Source organism: Diabrotica virgifera, chromosome 6, assembly GCF_917563875.1.
Source record: "Diabrotica virgifera virgifera chromosome 6, PGI_DIABVI_V3a".
Taxonomy (NCBI): domain Eukaryota; kingdom Metazoa; phylum Arthropoda; class Insecta; order Coleoptera; family Chrysomelidae; genus Diabrotica; species Diabrotica virgifera.
Window position 1 is genome coordinate 89946016 of NC_065448.1, and position 25133 is coordinate 89971148.

The 25133-nt window shown below is 33.6% G+C and overlaps 1 protein-coding gene across 1 annotated transcript; it reads left to right on the forward strand.

Annotated features, from left to right (window-relative positions):
- The first annotated feature begins 22852 nt into the window (after positions 1–22852).
- On the forward strand, positions 22853–23575 carry LOC114326886 (uncharacterized). Its single transcript, XM_028275341.1, has one exon. It carries the CDS (start codon positions 22853–22855, stop codon positions 23573–23575), a length of 723 nt encoding a protein of 240 aa, XP_028131142.1.
- Positions 23576–25133: the final 1558 nt, after the last annotated feature.

Genomic DNA, 25133 nt, shown 5'->3' on the forward strand with positions numbered 1-25133 from the left:
AAATTGGAAAGATAAAGCAAGAAGCAGAAAAGAATGGAAAATAATAGTGAACCAAGCCTCATAGTCCAGAGATTTTTCTCGTGACACATGCCCCTCCAGGCCGAAACCAAATTTTTTGAGTAGTATGGACAACTATATTAATAACCTTTATTGCAGCCGATTTTGATGATATACATAGTTATAAACAAATAAAGATCAAAAAATGGTAAATTTTCGCTTTTTTTGTCTATAACCAAAAAGTTAAGCATTTTAAACAAAGGACCAGGCAACACTCCTTATGGAAAAGTATTTCGACAAAATGCTTACGTTTTGAGTTATTTGCGAAAAACCGTCTAAAAATGTGGTTATTTTGTTGAAAAATGAACCTATTCACTTGCAAATAACTCGAAAAAATTGATTTGGTGAAAAAACTCTATAGAACAAAAGTTGCGTAAAATTCGTCAGTTTATCCATTTCGGGACTTATCTTGGACATATATTTTTGAAACACTCCCAGGGCAAAAGCACACATCGGCACCATATCACTTTTTTTTCATTGACGTGTTAGCTATGCGTATGCCAAGGAGCAGGCAACACTCCTTATGGAAAAGTGGTCCCGGTCAAATTTGATGAAAGTTTGGTCAATGATACTTCTTGATGTGTAGATTAAAAAAGTCCATGGCACCTGGGTCTGAATAACTACTATTATCGAGTTACAGCCTTCTGAAATTATTGGATTCGGGTGCTCGGTTTACGTTAAGTGCACTAATTTACGGTCAAGTGAACGAAAATATTTATTATTAGAAGAAGAGAAACTCATGTTCTTTATACATACTCGCGTGTTGTATATGAATTCGTGGTCAAAAATAGTTGGATCGTATTTTAGTCTTCAGAAAACCTCCGAAAAGTCTTCAGAAAACTAAAAAAGTGCGGTATAAAACGTGCTGCTAGATCTATATAAGCATTATCATGTTTTCATGAATGCTTCTCAGTTATGCAATACCAGCAAATCTGCAGTTCGGCTTTATCTTTAGAAAACTACTGAACAGTGGCGGATCTAGGGGGGATATGGGTAATTCCACCGGTAACATGTTCCAGAATTAATGAAATAACTTTAATTAACAAAAATGAACGAGATGGAGCCATCAAAACACATTTATAACCAAAGAGCGGATAGTGTGACGAAAAGACGTAAGCCCAGAGCACGGGCGCCCATATAAAAATTTTTCGGGGGGTGGCAAACGTGAAGATGTTGCACATTATATTTTGTATACTTTGAATAACCATATATAATTCAAAGCACCCGAAAAGCCAGGGGGGTCACGGCTCCCCTGCCCATGGGTATGGGCGCCCATGGCCCAGAGTACGATTTAAGGACCAGAGAAGATGAGTTACGGGTGTTAAGAGTACGAAATTGGAAAACCAAGGCGGATGATAGAATGGAATGGAAGCTGATTCTCGAACAGACCGAGGTCCACCAGGGGTTCTACAGCCAATGATGATGAGCTTTTTAATACAAAATATTATGGAGAATAATTTTGTAGGGTTATTTTTATAACAACTATAATATTCGTACTTAGGAATAATCATATAGAAAAAATGGTCAATGGAGAAGGCTTCATAATAATGATTTTGCTAACTTTCCTCTTTTCGACTTAGACTACCTAAAAGACCTTACGATTGGGATATATCAAATTAAACTGGCACCATCTTACATACAAGATAAAATAATAAGAGAAAATGACGAGGAGTTTCAAATTGATGAGAATATGGATAAACCAGAATTCATAAGAGTTCGAATATTTTCCAAGTTTCGGCAAGCTACAAAACACCAAGTATTCATTTCCTATTCGATTGATGAAGATAATGATGAATATGAGCCTGTAGAAGAACCGATTAACCGGTACTACTGTACCTGTCAATCTGGTGCGAGAACTGTAGGTACTTGTGCTCATATCACCAGTGTGTTATGGTTTTTAGGCTTTGCAAGACATCAACGCAATGTTAATTATCCTGATAGGTCGTTAGTTAACACGACGTATGATGCATCTAACCGAAATCAGCAAAATGTTAGCATACGAATAGTCGAAGATGATTTAAAGCCGATTTTTCCATAGACAATTGTAATTAATATTTAACATTTACAAACTACCATTTACTTTGTATTTTTTTGTATTGAAATCAAGTCCTTGTTCTCTACCTGTCTTATATCTGATATCCGGGACCAGTTTCATGTCAACTAATGTATTTTTTTATGTTTCAACAATTTTTTCTTTAATTATTCTGGAACATGTTACGAGTGGAATTAACCCCATCCCCCTAGATCCGCCACTGTTCAGTAGTTTTCTAAAGATAAGGCGGAACTGTAGTTTTGCTGGTATTCCATAACTGAGAAGCATTCATGAAAACATGATAATGCTTATATCGATCTAGCAGCACCTTCTATACCGCACTTCTTTAGTTTTCTGAAGACTTTTCGGAGGTTTTCTGAAGACTAAAATACGATCCAACCATTTTTGACCACGAATTCATATACAACACGCAAGTATATATGAAGAACATGAGTTTCTCTTCTTCTAATAATAAATATTTTGGTTCACTTGACCGTAAATTAGTGCACTTAACGTAAACCGAGCGCTCGAATCCAATAACTTCACGAGGCTATAACTCGAGAATAGTAGTTATTCAGACCCAGGTGCCATGGACTTTTTTAATCTACACATCAAGAAATATCATTGACCAAACTTTCATCAAATTTGACCGGGACCTCTTTTCCATAAGGAGTGTTGCCTGGTCCTTTGAGAGTAAAAAAATTCATAAATCGTCTAAAAAATTTCAATATGGCGTTCGCTGAATATGTCTATTCTTACTGGTTGCTTAGAAAATTGCAAAATAATTCATAAATTTTCAGTTTTTATAAATATTCATAACTTATGTAAAAATTAATTTAGAACCTTCTTATTACACGAATTGCTGAGACTTCTGGTGCTTAAATTATATTTTAAATTTCAAAGCAATTGGTCAAATAGTTTAAAAGTTATTTAATTTGTTTTTCCCAAATTCATTTTTTTGCAACACTATAAGTCAGAAAATTAAAAGCTTACAGTAAGACTTCTGACAGTTTATGAAAGAAGAACATTTATACTATTGACTTAATTTAAAAAAAAATAACAAAAAGTAATTTTTAACAGTGTAAAATTATTTTGCAAAAACACGTCGATTTTTTGCTTACTTATAAACAATTAGAATAACTTTTTAACCGTTACCCGTAGAAAAATTATTTTTTTCTACAACCACTATTCAAAGTGCACTTTTCTGCACGGTTTTATGTTAGCAAACTTGATATTTTCTCACAGTAAAAGATATTTGACATTAGTGTGCAGAAAAGTGACGTTTCTGTGCCGCAAAGTGACGTTTCTGTGCCGCAAAGTTCTTTTCTGCACAGTTGACTACCTCATTCTGAGTAACGTTATATTCTGTTTACATCCGTGAACTACCGCATTCTGAGTAACGTTATATTCTGTTTACATCCGTGGTTAAACTTTAGACAAATATATAACCTATAAGACAATTATTATATTTAACTATAGCATAGAAACTAAATTATGGATGTTACAACTGTTTTATTTTACAATTTTATTCTTATTAAACATTTTATAATTATCAAATAACCAATAAGGATTTAGCAACCTGTGCAAGAAACGTCGAATGAAGTAGGTTTTGTGTAAATCCGTGACTGCATAAATATAATGTCAATAATGTGTAATAATTGTTTAAATTTAAACAAATTAAGGCAGTGCATTAATTTTTTAACTGATTTCTGTGCAATTTATTTAGGTATAAGGAATTTAAATTGATTAGTAGGTATTAATTAAATACAGTTTAAAAGTTATCACATAGGTACCTATTATAATTAATTGTCGTTTGGAAATTGTGATTTTTATTTTTAGGAAAAACTGTGCTTGTAGAAAAAGTATAGTGTGAAACACGTGCAGAAAGGTAATTTCTCACTCGTTTGAATTGCGGCACTCGCTTGCGCTCGTACCGCAACTTTTCAAACTCGTGAGAAATTAGTACCTTTCTGCACTTGTTGCACAATATACTATTTCACATTTGGAAAGACTGAATTTTTATATACATTTAGAAAGAAAAACAATTGTCCTAGGACAATTAGGGACGAAGTTAGCCCCCCCTTTTTTTAATTCACATGTTTTTGCAAAATAATTTTGCAGTATTTAGAATTCTTCTTTGTCATTTTTTTAATTAAATTAATAGTATAAATCTTCTTCCTTCATAAACTATCCAAAGTATTACTGTAACTTCATCGTTTTCTGACTTATAGCGTTGCAAAAAAAATGAATTTGGGATAAACAAATTAAATACCTTTAAAACTATTTGACTAATTGCTTTGAAATTTAGGGTATGATTTAAGCACCAGAAGTGTCAGCATTCCGTGTAATAAGAACGTTCTAAGTTAATTTTTACGTAAGTTATGAATATTTATAACAACTCAAAATTTATGATTTATTTTGCAATTTTCTAAGCAACCAATAAGGATAGACATATTCAGCGAACGCCGTATTGAAGTCTTTTATCCGATTTATGAGTTTTTCACTCTCAAATTTGTTTAAAATACTTAACTTTTTGGTTATAGACGAAAAAAGCGAAAATTTACCGTTTTTTGATCTTCATTTGTTTATAACTATGTATATCCTCAAAATTGGCTGCAGGAACCATATAGGTTATTAACATAGATGTCCGTACTACTCAAAAAATTTGGTTTCGGCCTGGAGGGGGTTGTGTCACCAACAGGATATTTTTTTTCCTTATTTCTCTGAACTATCAGATCTTCTAGGAGTGGAGAGCTGAATTATATACAGTGTGAGGCAGATAAAGGGCATATTAGGAATATCTCAAGAACTAAAGGTAAGAGAATAATGAAAATGGGAATACAGGGGTTTTAAGGTGTGAACTATTTAATGAATATATTTTGGTCTCTTTGCTACTTCCGGTTATACCGGAAGTTGATTGTAACTTCGTTTTTTTTAATATGGGACTCCCTGTATATTTTTATATTTTTGAATTCTCCTCGAAGTCTTCTTTCTTAAAATATGAGGTTTTGTAATATTATACAGTGGAACTCTTGGGTATACCAAAGAAACTATTCAGGTTAGTAAAAAGAACACTAAATAACTCTACCTGTGAAATTGCTTGGCACGGTTACATTTTAGATCAATGTACGGTTGCAAATGGCTTAAGACAGGAAGATCCTTTATCCACCACATTACTCAACTTAGTGTTAGAAACTGTAATTAGAACATGCAATATGCAGGTGGAAGAAACACTCACAAGAAATTAGCACCAGTGCTTGCCAAATGCAAATGCTCATGGTCTAACGATCCTAGCAAAAACTGCGAAAAAAATAAGAAGATTTGTAAAGAGAATTATTGAAGAAGCACAGAAATTCGGATTGGAGCTAATTGAAGACAAAACCAAATATGATCATAGTAGGGGTAGAAGGAATAAAAGAAGAACACATTTGTGTGAGGCCTGTAAGTGGTAAAAACTATAGTTTTTAAAAGGGTGGACAATTTTAAATAACTTGAAGAGGATACTCTAAAGAGATGGGAAAGAAAAATATTGAGACGCATATTTGGAGGACGGAAGACAGAAGTGGGGTGGGAGAGAAAAACCAATGACAGATGAATGGCTTTGTACAAAGAACCTATCATCACCAGGTTCGTCAAGTAACAAAGAATCACATAGTTGGGACATTTGGAAAGAATGGCAGAGAACAGAATACCTAAACTACATAGTTATAACCAGAAAACTAATCGGTCCCAAAAGAAGAGGTAGACCCAGAACGAGGTGGATTAATAAAGTGGAGGAAGGTGATTAAACACGTGAAGGTAGACTTAAAAAAAATCCCAAAATAGAAGTCATCATCATCATCCTTTCAATCGACGCCTATGGCAAATCTAGAGTAAGTTGTGTTGAAAGTGCGGTCCCGAAATTCTCTCAAATATCAAAGGAAATATTGTAAAACAAATTACAAAATTAAGTCAAAGTGTTACTAAGTTGTGTCCTAATAGTAATATTTAAATTAAAAATGGTTTTGACTCGTGAATCTAGAGAAGAGATTGAAAAAGCAGTAAACAACGCTGTAAGTAAAACCATAAATAGTGAAACATTCACAAAAACTTTAATAGATAACGTTACCATTACTATTGTCAAAACAATTGAAGAGAAATTATCGCTCCTAGAAAACAGAGTGGCGGAGTTAAAGGATAAAATTGTTAAAGATAAAACGAATTTCGAGAATAGAATTAAAAAAATAGAAGAATCCGTCAGAAAATCATATGAGAATTAAGAAAGGATGGAGGAAAGATATGATAAATTGGACCAGGAGGGCAGACTAAAGTGCCTGAGGTTTTTTAATTTTCCTGAAGAAGAGAAGGAAGATACAAAGGGTCAAGTTTTAAAAACAATAAATGAAAAATTATCCTTAAATATATTAAGCAAAGACATTCAAACATGTTATAGAATAGGAAGGAAAACTGGTGGAAAACCTAGGGGTATCTACATAAAGTTTAATAGTTTAGAGGTAAGAAACGACATTTGCTCGAAAAAGAAGCTCTTTAAAGGAACAGGAATTGTAGTACGAGAGGATCTAACGAATCTACGAGTTGGACTACTAAATGAAGCCACAGCTAAATATGGATTAAAATCTGTATGGACTCTTTCAGGAAAAATTCACATAAGCACAGGTGAAAAAATTTCTATTATAAAAAGTAAATCACATCTAGACAAACTATAAGTCTTTCTTTCATGATGTAATAGATATATTAATTGTCAAAAAGGAGATAAGCATTCTACTATTTATGATATTTGTTACTAAATATTATTGTAAATCCCTACTTTTTGTCATTTGTGCTTTTTGTCTTTTTTTTTGTCTTTTTCATTGTCTTTTTCATTTTCTTTTTCTCTGTCTCTTTTTATTTGGTAAATTTTCATCTTGAAAATCACACTTAAAAATTTTTGGTTTATATTATATTTAATTTTTTCCATAAAAAAAAACTTTTCATTTCTAGGGACCACAAATCTTTCTTTTAGTTATTTCTTTTAAAGAGCTCTAAATTTTTGCCTTTAGGTAAGCTTAGTTCAACATATATTGATATTTTCTTGACTTAACTTTTTATACAGTTATAATTGCAATATGGATCCTTATATTAGAGATGTGAATCATGAACCTTTCGATACATTGAGGTTAAATTTAATAAATGATATAAATGATTTACATACTAATTCAAATAGTCAGAAATTCAGTATTTTTCACCAAAATATATGCAGCATAAACAAAAACTTGGATAAATTAAAGATATTTTTGCACCAACTTTCCTTTACTTTTGATTGCATAGTTCTGAGTGAAACGTTTTCTATTCATGACTGTAATTTGTTTCATTTAGAAAATTATGATCTATTGTATAGCGAGGGCAATATAAACAAAAACGATGGAGTTGTAGTTTTTATTAAAAGTAAACTTAAATACACATATAAAATAATACCGATAGGGGTTTGTCGTGCGATACAAATCATAATAAGTATGAAAAATAATACACATATTGCAATAACTTCAATATATGAGCCACCACCAGTAAACGAGGAGAATTTCTTGAACATCTTGAGATATACCTGAACCAAACAAATAAATTAAAAATTGCTGGTAATATCTTAACTGGAGATATTAATATTAATTTAAAAAGTAATAATGACACTGTTTCAAACTATCTAAATATAATGGAGGAATATGGTTTTTTATCCTTAATAAATAAATCTACTAGAGCTTGTGGTTCATCCAAAAGCTGCATAGATCACCTTTTTTATAATAGCAAGACCAAAAATGAAAAAGATATCGTAGCAGCTGTATATGAAACATTTATATCTGATCATAAAGCGATTTTTGCATTTATCCCGTTGTTTCCAAAATTAAAAATTCAGCATGACCGTACTGTAACACATATAAACTACAACAATTTAAGACAAGACTTACAGAAACATGACTGGACACAATACAAACACCTCGATGATGATGACGTGGACCAAAAAGCAACGTTAATAAAAAAAAGTACTAAACTTATACATTGAAAAAAACACACATAGTACACAAATACAGCGTAAAAACATTAAAAGAAAACAATGGATAACTAAGGGCATAATAAACTCTATTGAAAAAAGAAATAAACTTTACAAAGAATTTAACAAAGATCGTACAGATAATGCAAAAAAACTGGAGTATCTAAACTACCGCGCAATTGTTGACAAAACTATTAAGGCAGCAAAACTAAATTTTTATGAAAAACAAATAACAGAAAACAAAAATAGTTCCAAACACCTGTGGACACTAACTAAAGGTTGTGGTAATAAGCAAAATAAAGAATTAATAGAGGAAATAATTTCGGAGGATGGGACCGCAGTTAAGGATCCATTACATATAGCAAAAGAATTCAATAACTTTTTTTGTAGTGTTGGAGAAAAACTGGCAGAAAAAATAGATGTCTCGAATAACCCCACATTTAATAAAAATCAGTTCCGAATTAACAACGCATCATTCTTCTTAACACCCGTAACAGAACCAGAAATAATAAATTTAATAAAAACATTAACAAATAAAAAAGCACCAGGTATAGATAAGATTAAATCCGAAGTAATTAAAAAAACTTCTGAAATAATTGCACCTTATTTAGTAGATTTAATAAATTCTATTTTTAAAACAGGACAATGCCCAGTTGAATTTAAAAAGGCCATTATTACTCCATTGCACAAAAAGGGAGACAAGAAATGTTTATCAAATTATAGACCAATCTCACTGCTTTCAACAATTTCAAAAATCTTTGAAAAAAGTGTAAAAACAGGATTATCCGCTTATTTAAATAAATATACTATTTTGTCAAAATCTCAGTTTGACTTTCGAGAGAATTTTTCTACGAATGATGCTATAATTACTTTGGTAAACCAAATTTACGATTCAATAGACTCAGCCAAACCATCTATATGTATATTTCTGGATCTTGCCAAGGCCTTCGACACTGTATCTCACGGTCAGCTGTTGGGGACCTTGGAGGATATAGGAATTCGCGGAGTACCTTTAAACCTGTTTAAAAGTTACTTAAACGACAGAGAACAAGCTGTGAGAATAGGAAATTCGGTGAGTAACAATAATAAAATTAATTTTGGAGTGCCTCAGGGTACCTTTCTAGGGCCAATCTTGTTCTATATATATATTAATAATTTATTTCACTTAAAAACTAAAGGAAACATCATTAGATTTGCTGATGATACAGCAATATTTTACCAAGGCGATACGTGGTAACAGTTAAAAGAATTAATAGAGGACGATTTTAAAAACATTTCTGGATGGTTCGACTACAAAAAACTCACAATTAATTATGAAAAAACCTTTTTTATTCCCTTCTGCAGCTATAAAAATACTTTTCGTACTTCCGGGCCTAAAGTGACAACTTCACTCCCTTGTGACAGGTACTAAAGTGTCACATTTAATCCCTCCGGGATTAAATATTGACGAAACTCCCGGAACGATTAAATCACAAACAAACGAATTTAAGGGATATTTTATTGAAAAATATAATTAATTAGAATGGTAATTAACGTTAATATTCAAATTAATATTGTGACAGTTCGTCATATTGACCAGTCTTTCCTGGGTTAATGCAGCAGGTAACTGACGAGTAACAGATAGGTCCTTTTCATATTGAACTGGTGTTTGTTTCGAAGATCCTGCGGAAACAGGAAGCGAGAATGAGGACTGTGGCATAACTATAGTGGACGAATCGGCGACTTGACCAAATATTTTATCTGAAATTTTTTGTTTATTTTTAATAGACGATTCAATATATCCCTCGGCCACGTTGGAGGATTTCCATCCTCCATGTCTCTTCAGCACGTCTATTGTTGCTCCCGAATCAGCTAACAAAGACGCAGATGTGCGTCTAAAACAATGTCCCGTATAAGACGTCGCATTTTCTAATTTCAAGAAAGCTGCTATTTGCCGTGGAATTGTACCAAACATGTTTTTTCCTACTACTCGCGTAGTACATTCTTTGTTGATGTATTGAACAAAAAATTTTGAATGAGTTGTCCCTGTCTTTCGCAATGCCACATATTTCCGAAATATCGCCACAAAACTGATGGCACTGTTTTCTGAATTTTTGATCACAAAATTTCGGTCAATTTTATTTTTGGTGTTTCTAATCGCAATTAGAAAGGAATCGCCCAAATCTCTCACATCGTCGATTTCTAAATCAACCAACTCTTTTCCACGACAAGCTCCCGCAACGCCCAAAATAAGTGCAACCTACAAAAAAATTGATTTCTTAAAATTTCTGAATATAAACAAATTTCCAAATTTACCTTAAGCATTAAATATTTATCATCCGGAGCCTCCCGTAAGAACTGATCTACCTGCTCAGACGTGAGAATTCTTGACTTCTTTGGCTTAAATCCCTCATTTCTTCTCTTCAAAAAAGCTAATAATTTTGGAAATTTACTTATATCAATATCTTCTCTAATGTTAATAACCGATTTCAGCATTGAGTAATGTGCCCAGAGGGTTGAGGCACAAACCGCTTTTGATTTATCATCGAAGTAGACTAACAGCGCATTTTCAGTAGGTTGTCTCACATTTTTTAAGCGGCACCACTTTTTAAAAGCATCGTACTGCTGCTCGTATAGTTTTCTAGATTTCGGTGGTAACAATTCTTCACCTACTTCGGCTGCTCTTTTATCAATATCAGATACACCTTCTTCACTCATGATACCAATAATTATCAATAACAATGTTTCTTTACAATGACACTAGTAATGACAATGTTTCTAAATTATAACTGTCACAACGCAATGTTACTATGGTAACTTATTTTAAAGACAGTTTATTAAATGAGTTGAAGAGAGAAAAAACTGATTGAAATTATTGAAATAATTAATAAAATCATACCGGAAGTACGAAAAGTATCGTATATACCTTGCGACTGAAGTACATTTAATCCTTCAGGTAAATTATGGCCCTCCCTGCGGTCGGGCCATAAACTTTACCTTCAGGATTAAATGTACTACTTCAGTCCCGCGGTATATAATGTACTATTACCCGAATTTACAGTTCTTCGGACCGATAAAATAGGAAATAAAATAATAAAATTAAAAAATCATATTAAATACTTGGGCATAATTATTGATTCTCGCCTTAAATGGGATATGCATATAAATAACGTAACGAATAATTTAAGGCCATTATTGTATAAATTAAAGTATATGAAAACTATTTTAAAAACAACTCACCTTAAAATTGTATACCAGGCACTCGTTGAATCCAGAGTCAATTATGCAATCACCTCATGGGGTTCTGCCTTGAAAACTCATCTAAAAAAAATTAGAAATGATACAAAAAAAAAATCCTAAAAATAATTTATAATAAAAACAACACTTACCCATCAGACTCCCTATTTAAAGAAACAACACTTTTGGATATCAGGCAAACATATTTTCTTAATGTCGTTTTACATATTTATAAGAATAACTCCATAATTCATTCAACTCAACATAACTATAATACAATATACAGGGTGTCCAGAAACTCTACCGACAAACGAAGAGAGGAGATTCCTTAGATAATTTTATGACAATTTAACCCAATTCACCTAGTCCGAAAATGCTTCCTAAGGGAGCTAGAGCTCTTTGAAAATGGCGCCATGTAATTAGTTTTTCTTAAATACCTCCAGAACGCTTCTATTTAGAAAAACTAAAATTGGTGTACTTATTTACTTTCCTGAAATGAATCGATTCCATCCATTGCGAATTTCTAGTACCGGTCATAGGCGTACGTTTTGGGTAGGGCAACGGTTATTTTATCGCATAACTTTTTTGTCTTCAACTTTTAAGCATTTTTTATACTGGATTAATAAATTGTGAGGTATTCTAGTACTAAAAGGTACTCTTACTTTAAGTCGATAGGATACACCGTTTTCTAGAAAAATCGATTTGAAAGTTTTTAGTTTTGGGAATTTGAAAAAAAAAAGCTAAAAAAATTAAAAGAAAACCGATGTATTTTACCAACTTAAAGCAAGAGTAACTTTTTGTACTCGAATATCTTATAATTGAATAATCTAGTGTCAAAAATACTTAAAAATTAAAGACAATAAAGGTATGCTATAAAAGAACTGTTGACCTACCCAAAACGGACGCCTATGACCGGTACTGTAAATTCGCCATTAATGAAATCGATTAATCTCTGGAATATAAATAAATGTACCAGTTTTCATCTTTCTAAATAGTTTTTTTTAATCTTTTTTTTTAAATTCAAGGAACGAAAAATTTACAAATCGATTTTTCTAGAAAACGGTGTATCCTATCGACTTAAACTAAGAGTACCTTTTAGTACTAGCATAACTCAGAAGTAAATAATTCAGACTCAAAAATGCTTAAAAATTAAAGACAAAAAAGGCGATAAAATAACCGTTGCCCTACCCAAAACGGACGCCTATGGCCTGTACTTGAAATTCGCAATGGATTAAATCGATTCATTTCTGGAAAGTAAATATGTATATCAATTTTGGTTTTTCTAAATAGAAGCGTTCTGGAGGTATTTAAGAAAAACTAATTACATGACGCCATCTTCAAAGAGCTCTAGCTCCCTTAGGAAGCATTTTCGGACTAGGTGAATTGGGTTAAATTATCTTAAAATTATCTGAGGAATCTCCTGTCTTCGTTTGTCGGTGGAGTTTCTGGACACCTTGTATAAACTTGACGATAACATACAAATTGCTTTAAAAAATAAGACCATAGGACAAAGATCATTAAGCTTGTTACATATAAAATGTATTTAACGACCATTAACTCAAAAGGTCTTTTTAAGTCATTTATTAAATCATTCATTTTAAACACTGAGAGGTCTGTTATTCATTCTCTAATTGAAAGAGATGCAAATTAAAGTAATTTCAACCTAATATTTTATAGTAGTTATAACTGTTTTAAATTTGACTTATGTTTTTTTTTAATTTAGGCAATTCCTTCGTTTTTTTTTTTTAATTAATAGAGTTTGGTAAAAAAAATATTAATGATATACATATTGTAGAAACCATTACAATATAATCTGTTGAACAAAAAATACCCCATGCGCATCCTACGGGACATAAATGGGATTTTTTGTTTATTTTGAAAAAGCATTAATGTGACATGTATGAATTGTAAAAAATATATAAATATTAGGACAATGTTACTAATAAAATTTTCCATAAGTTATATTTGTTTAAAATAATTAATAATTTCATATTCTTTTTTACTTTGTAAATGCTATATAACTTTTGGTTTTAATATAAGACAGACTTTTATTTTTGATTATTGTAATATTATAATTAATTTAAAGATAAACTTCTTTAATTATGTTATCCAACATATTCATGCATATGTAAAAAATGTAAATGTAAAATAAAATAAACTCCTTATTATTATTATTATCATCATCATGCAACTTCTTCTGTCCACTGCTGGATATAGGTGTCTCCCATTCTTCGCCACTCTTCACGGTTCTGTGCTTCTTGTTGTCATTTTTTGGACATTCGGTTAATGTCGTCCATCCAGCGTGTTGATGGTCGTCCTCTGCTGCATTTGTCTTCTCTTGGGCGCCAGTCAATTAGTTTTCTGGTCCATCTTGAGTCTTTCAGTCGCGCTATGTGACCTGCCCAATTCCATTTCAGCTTGGCTATACGTTGAACGACATCAGTGATACCTGTTCTTTTCCTTAAGTCTTGGTTTCTTATTTTGTCTTTTTTTGTCACGCCGAGAATCGATCTTTCCATGCGCCTTTGTTCCACTCGCATTTTTAGTGCTGTTGTTTTTGTGAGCGTGAAAGTTTCTGCTCCGTATACCATAATAGGAAGAACGCATTGGTCAAATGTCTTGCGTTTCATAGCTGTCGGGATGTTGCTCTTAAAAATGTCTCTTTGTAAACCATACGCCGCCCAAGCAAGTGTTATTCGTCGTTGAAATTCGCAAGTCTGATTGTCCTTGCCTATTCTGATTTCATGACCGAGATATATGTACTTTTCTGTCAATTCTACCATTTAATTTTTGATGATTGGCTATGGTCTGGATGATTACAAGAAGTATATCCACAAGAATAGCCTATTTAATCGTAAAGCTAAACCGAAGGTTTAAAATAAAGATTATTCAGGTACACACACAAAAAACAACGGACCATCCGGATGAAGAGACTGAAGACTTCTACGACGACATCTCAACGGCACTGAAAGAAACACCAACTCATTACACGATTATATGCGGCGACTTTAACGCAAAGATCGGTCTAAAGCAGGATGAACAGAAAACAGCACTAGGTAAATTTGGACCCAAAGGCAGAAACGAGCGTGGCCAAACACTACTAGAATTTATATTACAACAAAATCTATACCAGATGAATAGTTTCTCCTCTAAAAAAGATCACAGAAGATGGACGTGGAAAAGCCCAGATGGTAAGACCAGAAACGAAATAGACTACATAATCAGTGAAAAAAATATATATTCAACGATGTCACAGTCCTTAATAGCTTTACCACAGGCAGCGATCATAGAATGGTCAGAAAAGCCAAACTAAAATTAGACTTAATAACTGAAAGATCCAAAATGATTAGGAAGAAAGCCAACCCAATATGGAACGACCCAACGAATTTAAAAGAATACCAAGGCAATATCAATAAAATCCTACAACAAAATGAATGGATGAATAATGAAAATGCCCTAAACGAAAATATCGTAGAAGCTATTCGAGAGGCTCAAGTAAAATGCTGCCCTAAAAGACGCCATGACGAAAAAATAACCATTGAAACAAAGCAACTAATGGAAGCTAGAAGAAAAATCAAAGGAAACGAAAGCATTGACGAAGAAGAACTGCGAGAAATAAACAAAGAAGTATCAAAAGCTATAAGGAAAGATTTAAGGAAATTTAAGAATGAAAAAGTCCAGCGAACTATAGAAGAGAACAAAAGTCTGAAAGACTGAGAAGAAGGCTAAACAATGGAAAATGAGTAATACATAAACTAAACAACAAAGAAGGAGTCCCCACATCAAATAGAGAAGAACTATCACACATAGTTGAAGACTTCTATCAAGAACTATACACAAGCTAAAGAGAAGACTAAAAGAATTTGGAAGCCGCTGCATCACGTAAAATCATCAACCAGGGTTCACAGCTCTTGCCAGAGATCACACTAAGCGAAATCCAGGACGCAATGAAAAAGATGAAAAACAACAAAGCGCCAGGAGAAGATGGAGTCGTAATAGAAGCTGTAAAGGTGGATGGACGTGCCCTTCTCAACCAAATAAAAATTTTGTTTAACCGGTGTCTAACAGATTGTTGCATACCGGAAACATGGAACAATACAGTAACAATTTTACTGCACAAGAAAGGAGACAAGGCGCACCTAGAAAACTATGGACCAATCAGCTTATTGAACCACATCTGTAAGATTTCTACCAACCCCGAGAACAAGCTGGATTCCGCTCAAAATTCGGAACAAACGATCACCTACAAACAGTAAAACCCTTAATAGAGAAGTCGATAGAATATAACAGACCACTGGTACTTATCTTCGTAGACTTTCACAAAGCCTTCGACACTGTGGAATTAGACAGCATTATAACTGCTCTGAACAATAGTATAGGTCTGGATCCCGCGTATGAAAAAAAAGTTGATTAATAGCAAGCTGAAAATTTGTTAATAGCTTAACGGTGTCTAGTCAGACAAACTTTAATGCACGGGAACACTGGAACAGGGGCAGTTTTAATTGTGGAACAGGTTAAAAATTTGAAACGGTCACACCACGAAAACAGCACATTTATTTTGTCCGACAGAACAGACTTAAACTCTCCGAACAGAGATTAAACTCTCATGCAAAAATCAGACTGCTATTTATCACCTGTCATAATTCTTGTCATTTGGCATATTCTACATGTTCCACTTATTAAAACGCCCATTTGGTGATAAATAGCAGTCTGATTTTTTCATGAGAGTTTAATCTCTGTTCGAAGAGTTTAAGTCTGTTCTGTCGGACAAAATTCATGTGCCGTTTTCGTGGTCTGATCGTTCCAAATTTTTAGCCTGTTCCACAATTAAAACTTCCCCTGTTCCAGTGTTCCCATATATCAAAGTCTGTCCGACTAGACACCCTTAAGCTATTAACAAATTTTCAGCTTGCTATTAGTCAACTTTTTTTTCATACGCGGAATCCAGACCTAGTAGAATAGATTACCTGTTTACAAAGTTAGTACAAACATTATACCAAAACGCCACAATGCGTGTAAAACTACATGATACTACACAGGGCGACACTCTCTCACCTAAATTATTTATAGCGGTCCTCGAATACGCCTTTAAAATGCTAAAGTGGGAAAACAGAGGAATAAAAATAGATGGAGAAATGCTCAATCATCTTCGTTTTGCCGTCGATATAGTACTTATTACCGAAGATCTGGGTGAAGCACAACAAATGCTACTAGAATTAGAAAACGTATCTTCAACAATAGGTCTAAAAATGAACATCAGCAGGACCAAATTTATGACAAATTTAGTTCCCAGCGAACAAAATAGAAGTGAATTGAGAAATATTGTTCATCAGGTCCTTCAGATTAGCTAAGCATTTTTTATAACATACTTAAGTTTGAGTTTGGTCAACCCCCATTCGCTGTCTTATCTCATCATTACGAATGGGGGTTGACGGCCCTCTAACAACAGATATAGAAATAAAACAGCTGATATGGTACGGACACGTCCAGAGGATGGATAACTCAAGACTCCCTAAAATAATTATGCAATGGGTACCACCAAACCGCAGAAAGAGAGGAAGACCCAAAAAATCTTGGAGAAAGGGAGTAACGAAGGCGATGAGCGCAAGAGATCTTAGAGAGGACCAATGGGATGATAGAGTGTCTTGGAAATTAGGCATCGGACAACGTCGCAATACATTTTAAAACCGATTGATATATATAAGTTTGAGTTTTGTTTAAAATAATATTGTAATTAATTAATTTTATGATTATTTTTTATAAAAAATCACTAGGTCTTAACGGCCTGTTGTGCGTATAAATAAATAAATAATACATATATTAAAATCTAGATACAATAATATACCACTTTACAACATGTTTATGTTTACAACAAACGTCCAATTAGTAGCAAATATAATTCGGTATCTAAATGCATTTTTATTAAATATTCAATTTCAGCGGATTTACCACTAGCCAATACACTTTTATTTTTCATTATCTATCCAAAACGACGATGTTAAAACAGATTAAGAGGGGTTTGAAAGGGCCTCGGCTGTACGCACACCGAGTGAAAGTTGCAGCAGGTCTAAAGCTATGCACCACGAAGGTGTTTCCATGGTTACTCTCCACTTCCCCAGACTCCAGAGACCTGGATTGTCATGTCCGGATCCCAAATCTCTTGTGTTGGCGTTTATTTATTCTATGGGTACAACACTTTTGTTTGGAGATAATAAAAAAGGCGACGAGATTCATCCAGATAGGGCATTGTTGCTTTTTTATCCCGTAATTTTCAGTGATGTTTGGAATTAATGATTCTCGAGATATTCTTCAATGCTTCAAGTTTTTATTTATTGAGTGATTTAGGGTGTGTTAGAGAAAAAGCGGGATTTGTCACCTTTTCTATACAAAGCCGTAAATTTGTTTGTGAGATTTATGTTTAAATGTTGAAGGGGAGAGATTAATATTTATATATTCTTGAATTATTAATACTTTTTTCTTAATATACAGTGCGCTGGAATAAGAGTTACCCCCTTATTAACTCGTTTATTTTTAACACATAAGCAAAACGCTCGATTTTAAAACAGGTCGATTTTAAAAATAATCATACTATATTATACCATCAATGTTTTGAACTTTACGCGATTCCTCTTCAGGTGACAGGCATAACTTTGACTTTTTTAAATGGGAAAGTACATCACGTGACACCTCATTTAAACGATTTTGAAATGCTGATTACAAAAATGTATAATACTTTACTCCTATTTGAGAACGTAGGCGCAAAATTTTGGTCGAATTTTTTTTTAAACGCATTCATTTTTTTCGAAACCTGAGAAAAGTAATAAGTATTTTTGAAAAATTTTAACGCAGAATGAAATATTACAGTATTAGCAAGGGTCGAAAGTCCCTAAGAACTTCTATAATGTTTATTTTAATATGTCACAGGGGTGAAAAAAAGTGAAAACTTAGTATGATTTTTAATTTCAAATATATAATTCAACAGAAACTTTTTGTTTAGTCTAAATGACTTTTGGACCTCCGTAGTGATGTAATATTTCATTATGCGTTTAAATTTTTCAAAAATACTTATTAATCTTCTCACAATTCAAAAAAAATTAGGCGTTTAAAAAAAATTCGACCGAAATTTTGCGCGTACGGTCTCCAATAGGAGTAAAGTATTATACATTTTTGTAATCAGGATTTCAAAATATTTTAAATGAGGTGTCATATGATGTACTTTACTATTTAAAAAAGTCAAAGTTATGCCTGTCACCTGAAGAGGAATCGCTTAAAGTTCGAAACATTGATGCTATAATATACTATGATTATTTTAAAAATCGACGTGTCAGAGTCTTTGCGTATGTACTAAAAATAAAAGAGTTAATAAGGCGGGGGTAACACATATTCCAGCGCACTGTAGGAGCATTTACTACAATTTAAAAAGATGCATTATTTTTAAAATAACAGATTTTGTAATAAATAATTGTGCAGTAGATAAGGGGTTATATCTTTTTCTTCTATAAACTGGTTTGTTCATTTCTGGAAGTAGAAACTTTTATAGAACCGGTAAGTAAAATAATATATTATTCAACGAGCATGTTTTTCAATGAGCTATTACTCACGATTATGAAGTTTTTACCCGCCTTCGGCTCATGTCGCAAACTTCATCATCGTGAGTAATAGCCATTACATTCGAAAAGAATACTATACGTTTTATACGACCTTTATATTATAATTAACAGAAAAATATAATTAGCATCTAGTAACATATTTAAAAATCGAAAGATTTTATTTTTCATAAGAAAACATATTTTATACTATGGAAACACTGTTAGAATTACCCTGCTTGAGCTTATGAAACAGTTGTCATTAGAGAAATTTTTGTTGTTTCATGGTATATAATGGGCTTTTAAAAATAAGACATATTTTAAAATGATAATTACATGAAACAGAACGTTTGCTCCAAATAAAAATTTATTGTAAAATCATTAGCAAGTGAATCAATGATATAAATTTCATATCCGTAAATAGCCTCATCTTTTACGGAACTAGTACCGATTGTTTATGTTTATCTGTTAATAACCTCAATAAATAATCAGATGATGAAATTTAAATGTAAATAATCCTACTGATCCATTGTTAGGTACAGTTAAAATAGTTATTAATGTACCAAGGGTATTATAAGGATAATCACGCTTAAGGGTGCTTGCACGCCGAGGTACCTATATACGTTGACCGAAAGAGTTATTATTATAATACCCGTGGTGCCATCAACGTTTAATGTGCGGCTAAATTATTCTTTATATGCAAAAAATTTGAATGAATTTTGAATTAATTAAGTTTCAAATAAGTACATTTACCAGAAATAGTCGTAACGTAATTGTGGAAACCATATTTTTACTTAGAGATTTATTTGTCAACTTGACAGTATTTAACTCGTTATTTAAATTTAATAGGACCTAGGGCGTTATTTTTCAATAACACGCCCTTGGGCGTTATGTCGTACTTAATAGACTTCGAAATAATGTCATTATTTGTCAAATAATAGACCAGTCGGACATTAATTCTTTAAAAATTACAATAATAATAATCATTGTATTAAAAGAACAAGTTTAAGTAATTTTATTTGCAGTTTATATACGACTAATAACTCTAAAAAGTAGCATGCACCACTTGAACCTAACTTCAACCCGTTAGTAATAAACTATTACTCACGGGCAGGGCCGGTTCTGGGTGATTCGCCAAAATAGGCGGCAATTTCGAGGTAGAGAAATTTAATTTAAAACATGGTTTAGAATTAGTTCATTTTTAAATATTTTTTATAAAATGACCTATTCAACTTACCCATGATACCAGCCGAGATAATTTTTAAATATTTTCCGAAAAACGGAAATGTGACTTCGGAGTTGACTAAGTGTCCACGGTGCTGACGTAATTCTCTGTTAATTGAAATTTATGAGCGTAACAATTAAATAAAAATTGGTATGTAATAAAACTATACAAAACGCTTCCATTTTGATATAAACTACTACAGAAAAACATGAAGAAGAGGTAAAATATCAATTGCGTCAGAATTGATTTAGACCGGCCTTCGTGTTGACAAAACTTTTTAATAAGTAGCCGTGTCTTCTCCGTTAAACTTCAAAAATATAATCTGCTTTTGAACACAATCTTGGCATTTCCTTTCTATACATTCTTCTCTCTTTTTGCGCAACATAATGATTTGATATCCGCTTCCACACATGAGCTCCATGTTTTCACATAATGTGCATACATAGACAGATGTCTCTTTTATCAACATTAGAGAAGACTACCCAAAATGGTATACTCTGACAGAAATAAGCATAGCTGCATAAAATATTACTTTCTTTCATAAAATCTTTATTTAACGATTTTGGGGGTTTTCGCCTTCATTTTTCCGTTGTACTCCAGTGTATACGAGCCATTTTCTACAAAAGAAGATATTATTACCAAACCGACCGAAACATCTTGAGAGGTTACTCACTAACCCTTTTCCTATATCAGACTAAGCTTAAATTGTATTTTTTTAGTTTAAGAATGACCACTCACACACTTTCAACAACTCTGAGACACGTTCGTCAACTCTGAGGCACGACTGGTCTTCGGAGTTGATGATTTCATACATTTTTAATTCTACTTTCTACAAATATTAAAAATAATTCTGCTTTATTCATGGGGTGTCAAAAAAACTTTATAGCGCATACTTGAAAGAAGAACATATTAAAAAAATTAGCAAAATTAAATTTTTACGAAGGTTTCGGTGTTGACTGTATAAAAACATACGCTTAGCTTAAGACACCTTGAAAATTTTTCTATCGCTTAACGATATCATGTTCGTCCACTTTCTTCCACAATTTGGGTTAGACTGAAGCGTTCCTCTCTTGTCAAGCTGCCTGCCATACAGTATAGTGCAGTTTGGCCTAAATTTTTATATATTTTCATGAAGCCTCGGTGTTGATGCACAAAGTTGGTTACAGTTTTTAGTAGTAGATTTTTATGGCTTTATTTTAAAAATGAAAGTTATTAAGTTAACAGTTTTAAATAACATTGGGTTTTTAATTAATTATTGATAAAATAATCTGCACTTTTGTAACTTTTCAGTGTGTAATACTATAAAACAGATCAAAAAACAAGGTGGGTTACAGCCTCGGAGTTGATATTTTGGCATTAAAATTGCATAAAATGCTTGTAAAAATATTTTTTTTAAATTGTTGTTAAGTGGCTTACATTCATCTATAGTATAACTTAACTTTGGCAACATAATTTGAAACACAGTATGTAAAGGACTTAAGAAAAAAGCGAGTTACAAAATATGTCGCTAATTTTGGCGAACCACCCTTCTACGGTTTTGAGCGCACCGGGCAAAACAAAATTTGGCGCCCTTTTATACGAAATATTATATCCTGCAAATATAAAAAAAATAGTAACACAATACAAAAAATCAAAATTTCATTATAAAGAAAAAGAACTGTGTAACAATATATTTAATCAAAAAATAGTACAATAGTCAGTTATTATTTGTAGCTAGTGCAACATATGGAGTAGCATAACGAGCGCATTTGAAATTCAAGCAACAAAGGAGCGAGACAAAAGATAAATACACATTGCCAACAAACAGAAAAAATGTATAACGTTTTACTTTTACAACATGTATAATGTTGTACTTTTACAGTACCAAAAAAAGATGTTAATTGTACGCATTGCAAGCACACAATCTGCATCCAATGACTAAATTGAGGGAGTGGGATCCACATAACATAAAAATAAGGAGGATATTCTTTGCAAACACGAGCTTATACACCTTTATTTCTTGCCTTCATGTTAGAACCGTTGTCATATACTTGATACTTGGCCTCTACAATCATCTAAATTGAATTGAAAATCATTCATTTATAGCGATACGCTTTAATTATTATTTTTGCTAATTTTAATTTTAATATTTTTTCTCAAAACGAAATAATATGGGTCATATAAAGTCACCGTTAATGTACAAACCAGACGCTAAGAAAGACATGGTTTTACGAAACGAATGCATCCCCTGACCATATGTTTTTGGAGTGTCAGTTTAACTAACTGAAGTCGCCATAAATTAATTACCATATCAGACCATTATGTCAACAACTCACTTTGGGACATGCATTCGTTTTTAAAACTGCAGAAGTGTGTCTGTTTTTATGCGTCAGATCGGAGTGATTTATTGCCCTCTCCGAGCCATATTGTAGAAAGGCATAACATCGATATAATAGAGTGTGGCTTTTCTTAACAGTATATTCACAGCGTGCAACCGAGGCACTACTCGCTAACGACCGACCCTTTTCCGAGATCTAACTAAGCAACACCTTTTTGTTACCAAAATAAATAAATGTTTTACTGTTCGTTGTTAACTTATTTTTATTATTTCTAATTAATTCCGTCAACACACACCTACCGGTGACCCCGACGTGATTTAAAACGCCGCGAAAATTTAACAAATTAACTCTAATAATATACTTTTGCCGGTTTTTTAAATACAGTGAGCATCGAAAATGACGGACAGTACCAGTGCCAACAACAGTGCTTCAGTGTTTCAGGATAATAGTGCTTCAATTAATCGGATTTCAGTTAAAATCCCACCGTTTTGGCCCAACGATCCTGAAATTTGGTTCCTGCAAGTGGAAAACCAATTTACACTTGCAAACATAACAAGTGACGCAACAAAATTTAATTACATAGTTGCTAATCTCGAAACAGTGTACATATCAGAAGTTAGGGACATCATTGTGTCACCACCAACAACAGAGAGGTACGTAAAATTAAAGTTAGAGATAATTAAGAGACTTAGTGCATCTCAACAACAAAAAATTAAAAGACTACTTGAGCATGAAGAACTGGGCGATCGACGACCTTCTCAATTTTTACGACATTTACAGTCTTTAGCAGGCAAAACAGTATCAGATAATATTGTAAGATCTCTGTGGTTAGGTAGACTGCCATCGTCTACACATGCTATCCTAGCTACTCAAGCTAAAGCTAGTTTGGACGCAGTTGCCGAGCTAGCTGACACAAGCTCCGAAGCTATAGCTCCTAGCGTCCATATTTCTGAAGCTTTCAACGCGCGCGAAAGTACCATCGATAAATTGACAGCCGAATTAGCTGAAATGAAAATTCAGCTAGCTAGTTTGTCGCAGGCTCAAGCACAAACCAAAATATACCGGTGCGGCATCCGATCGAAGCCCAAAGTCTCGCCGCCTTTACGTAACAGACTATGATACTAAAAAACAATTTTCAATCGACACCGGTGCCGATCTGTGCGTTTTCTCGCGGAAATATGTACGGGGTGCACGCGAAAAGACTTCATACGAACTATACGCGGCCAATGACACTAAAATCGCGACATACGGGTATGTGAATTTGACTTTAAACATCGGAATACGGCGTGATTTTACGTGGCGATTCGTAGTGGCGGACATTTCAAAGCCTATCATTGGAGCTGATTTTCTTTCCCATTTCGCTCTCCTAGTGGACATTGCTAACCAGTGCTTAGTAGACAGTACGAGAACCCTTCGAACAAAGGGACTCGTTAAAGAGTGTTTCGACGGCAGCGTAAAGACTATCGCGGAAGTGTCGCGTTACCATGAACTGTTGCTACGATTTCCGGAAATCACGCGACCCGCCGGTATCGTGAAAGAAATTCAGCATCAAACCAAGCACCACATCGAGACAACACCAGGTCCACCCGTTTTTTCGAAGCCTCGACGATTAGCACCTGACAAACTACAATGGGCTAAAAAAGAGTTTGAAAATATTCTACGGCTAGGCATCATAAGACCATCAAAAAGTAACTGGTCTACTCCACTGCACATGGTCCCGAAGAAAGGTGAGGAATGGAGACCCTGCGGAGATTATCCACGTCTAAACCAAAGAACAGTTCCAGATCGATATCCAATTCCGCACATCGAGGATTTCGGTCAGTCGCTAGCTGGTAAAACAATCTTTTCTACAATAGATTTAGTTAGAGCATACAACCAGATACCAGTAGCCACCGAAGACATACCAAAGACCGCCGTTACCACACCGTTGGGGCTGTACGAGTATTTATATATGCCTTTTGGTTTACGAAACGCAGGACAGACATTCCAGCGTTTCATAGACAAGATTTTACGTGGTTTAGACTCCGCTTACGCCTACATCGACGACATTCTCATTGCATCAGAATCCGAAGAGCAGCATATGTCGCATTTGGAAGAAATTTTCAAATGGCTCAAGCAGTTCGGCGTTGTGATAAACCCAGCAAAGTGCCAATTCGGCAAAAACGAGATTACCTTTTTGGGATACACAGTATCAGATGGAGGACTCACACCTCCACAAGAAAAAGTAGCAGCTGTACAAAATTTCACACAGCCAAAAACAGTGAAAGACCTACGCAGATTCCTAGGTATGTTAAACTTCTACCGAAGGTTCATACCCAATGCAGCTGAGCTACAAGCACCACTACATAATGCCCTAAAAGGTAATGTTAAAGGAAAAGCACCAATCGAATGGACACCACATCGAATCCAAGCCTTTGACGACTGCAAAAACAGTTTAGCTAACGCTGCTTTACTGAGCCACCCCGTAAACGATGTTGATATCTCCATCACTTGTGACGCTTCTGATTTTTGTGCTGGAGCTGTACTACAACAAAAAACGCATACAGGTATGAAACCTTTAGCTTTCTTTTCTAAGAAATTCTCACCTAGCGAAAAGAAATATAGTGCATACGACAGAGAACTATTAGCTATATATCTAGCCATAAAACACTTCAGACACATGATCGAAGGCATGGAC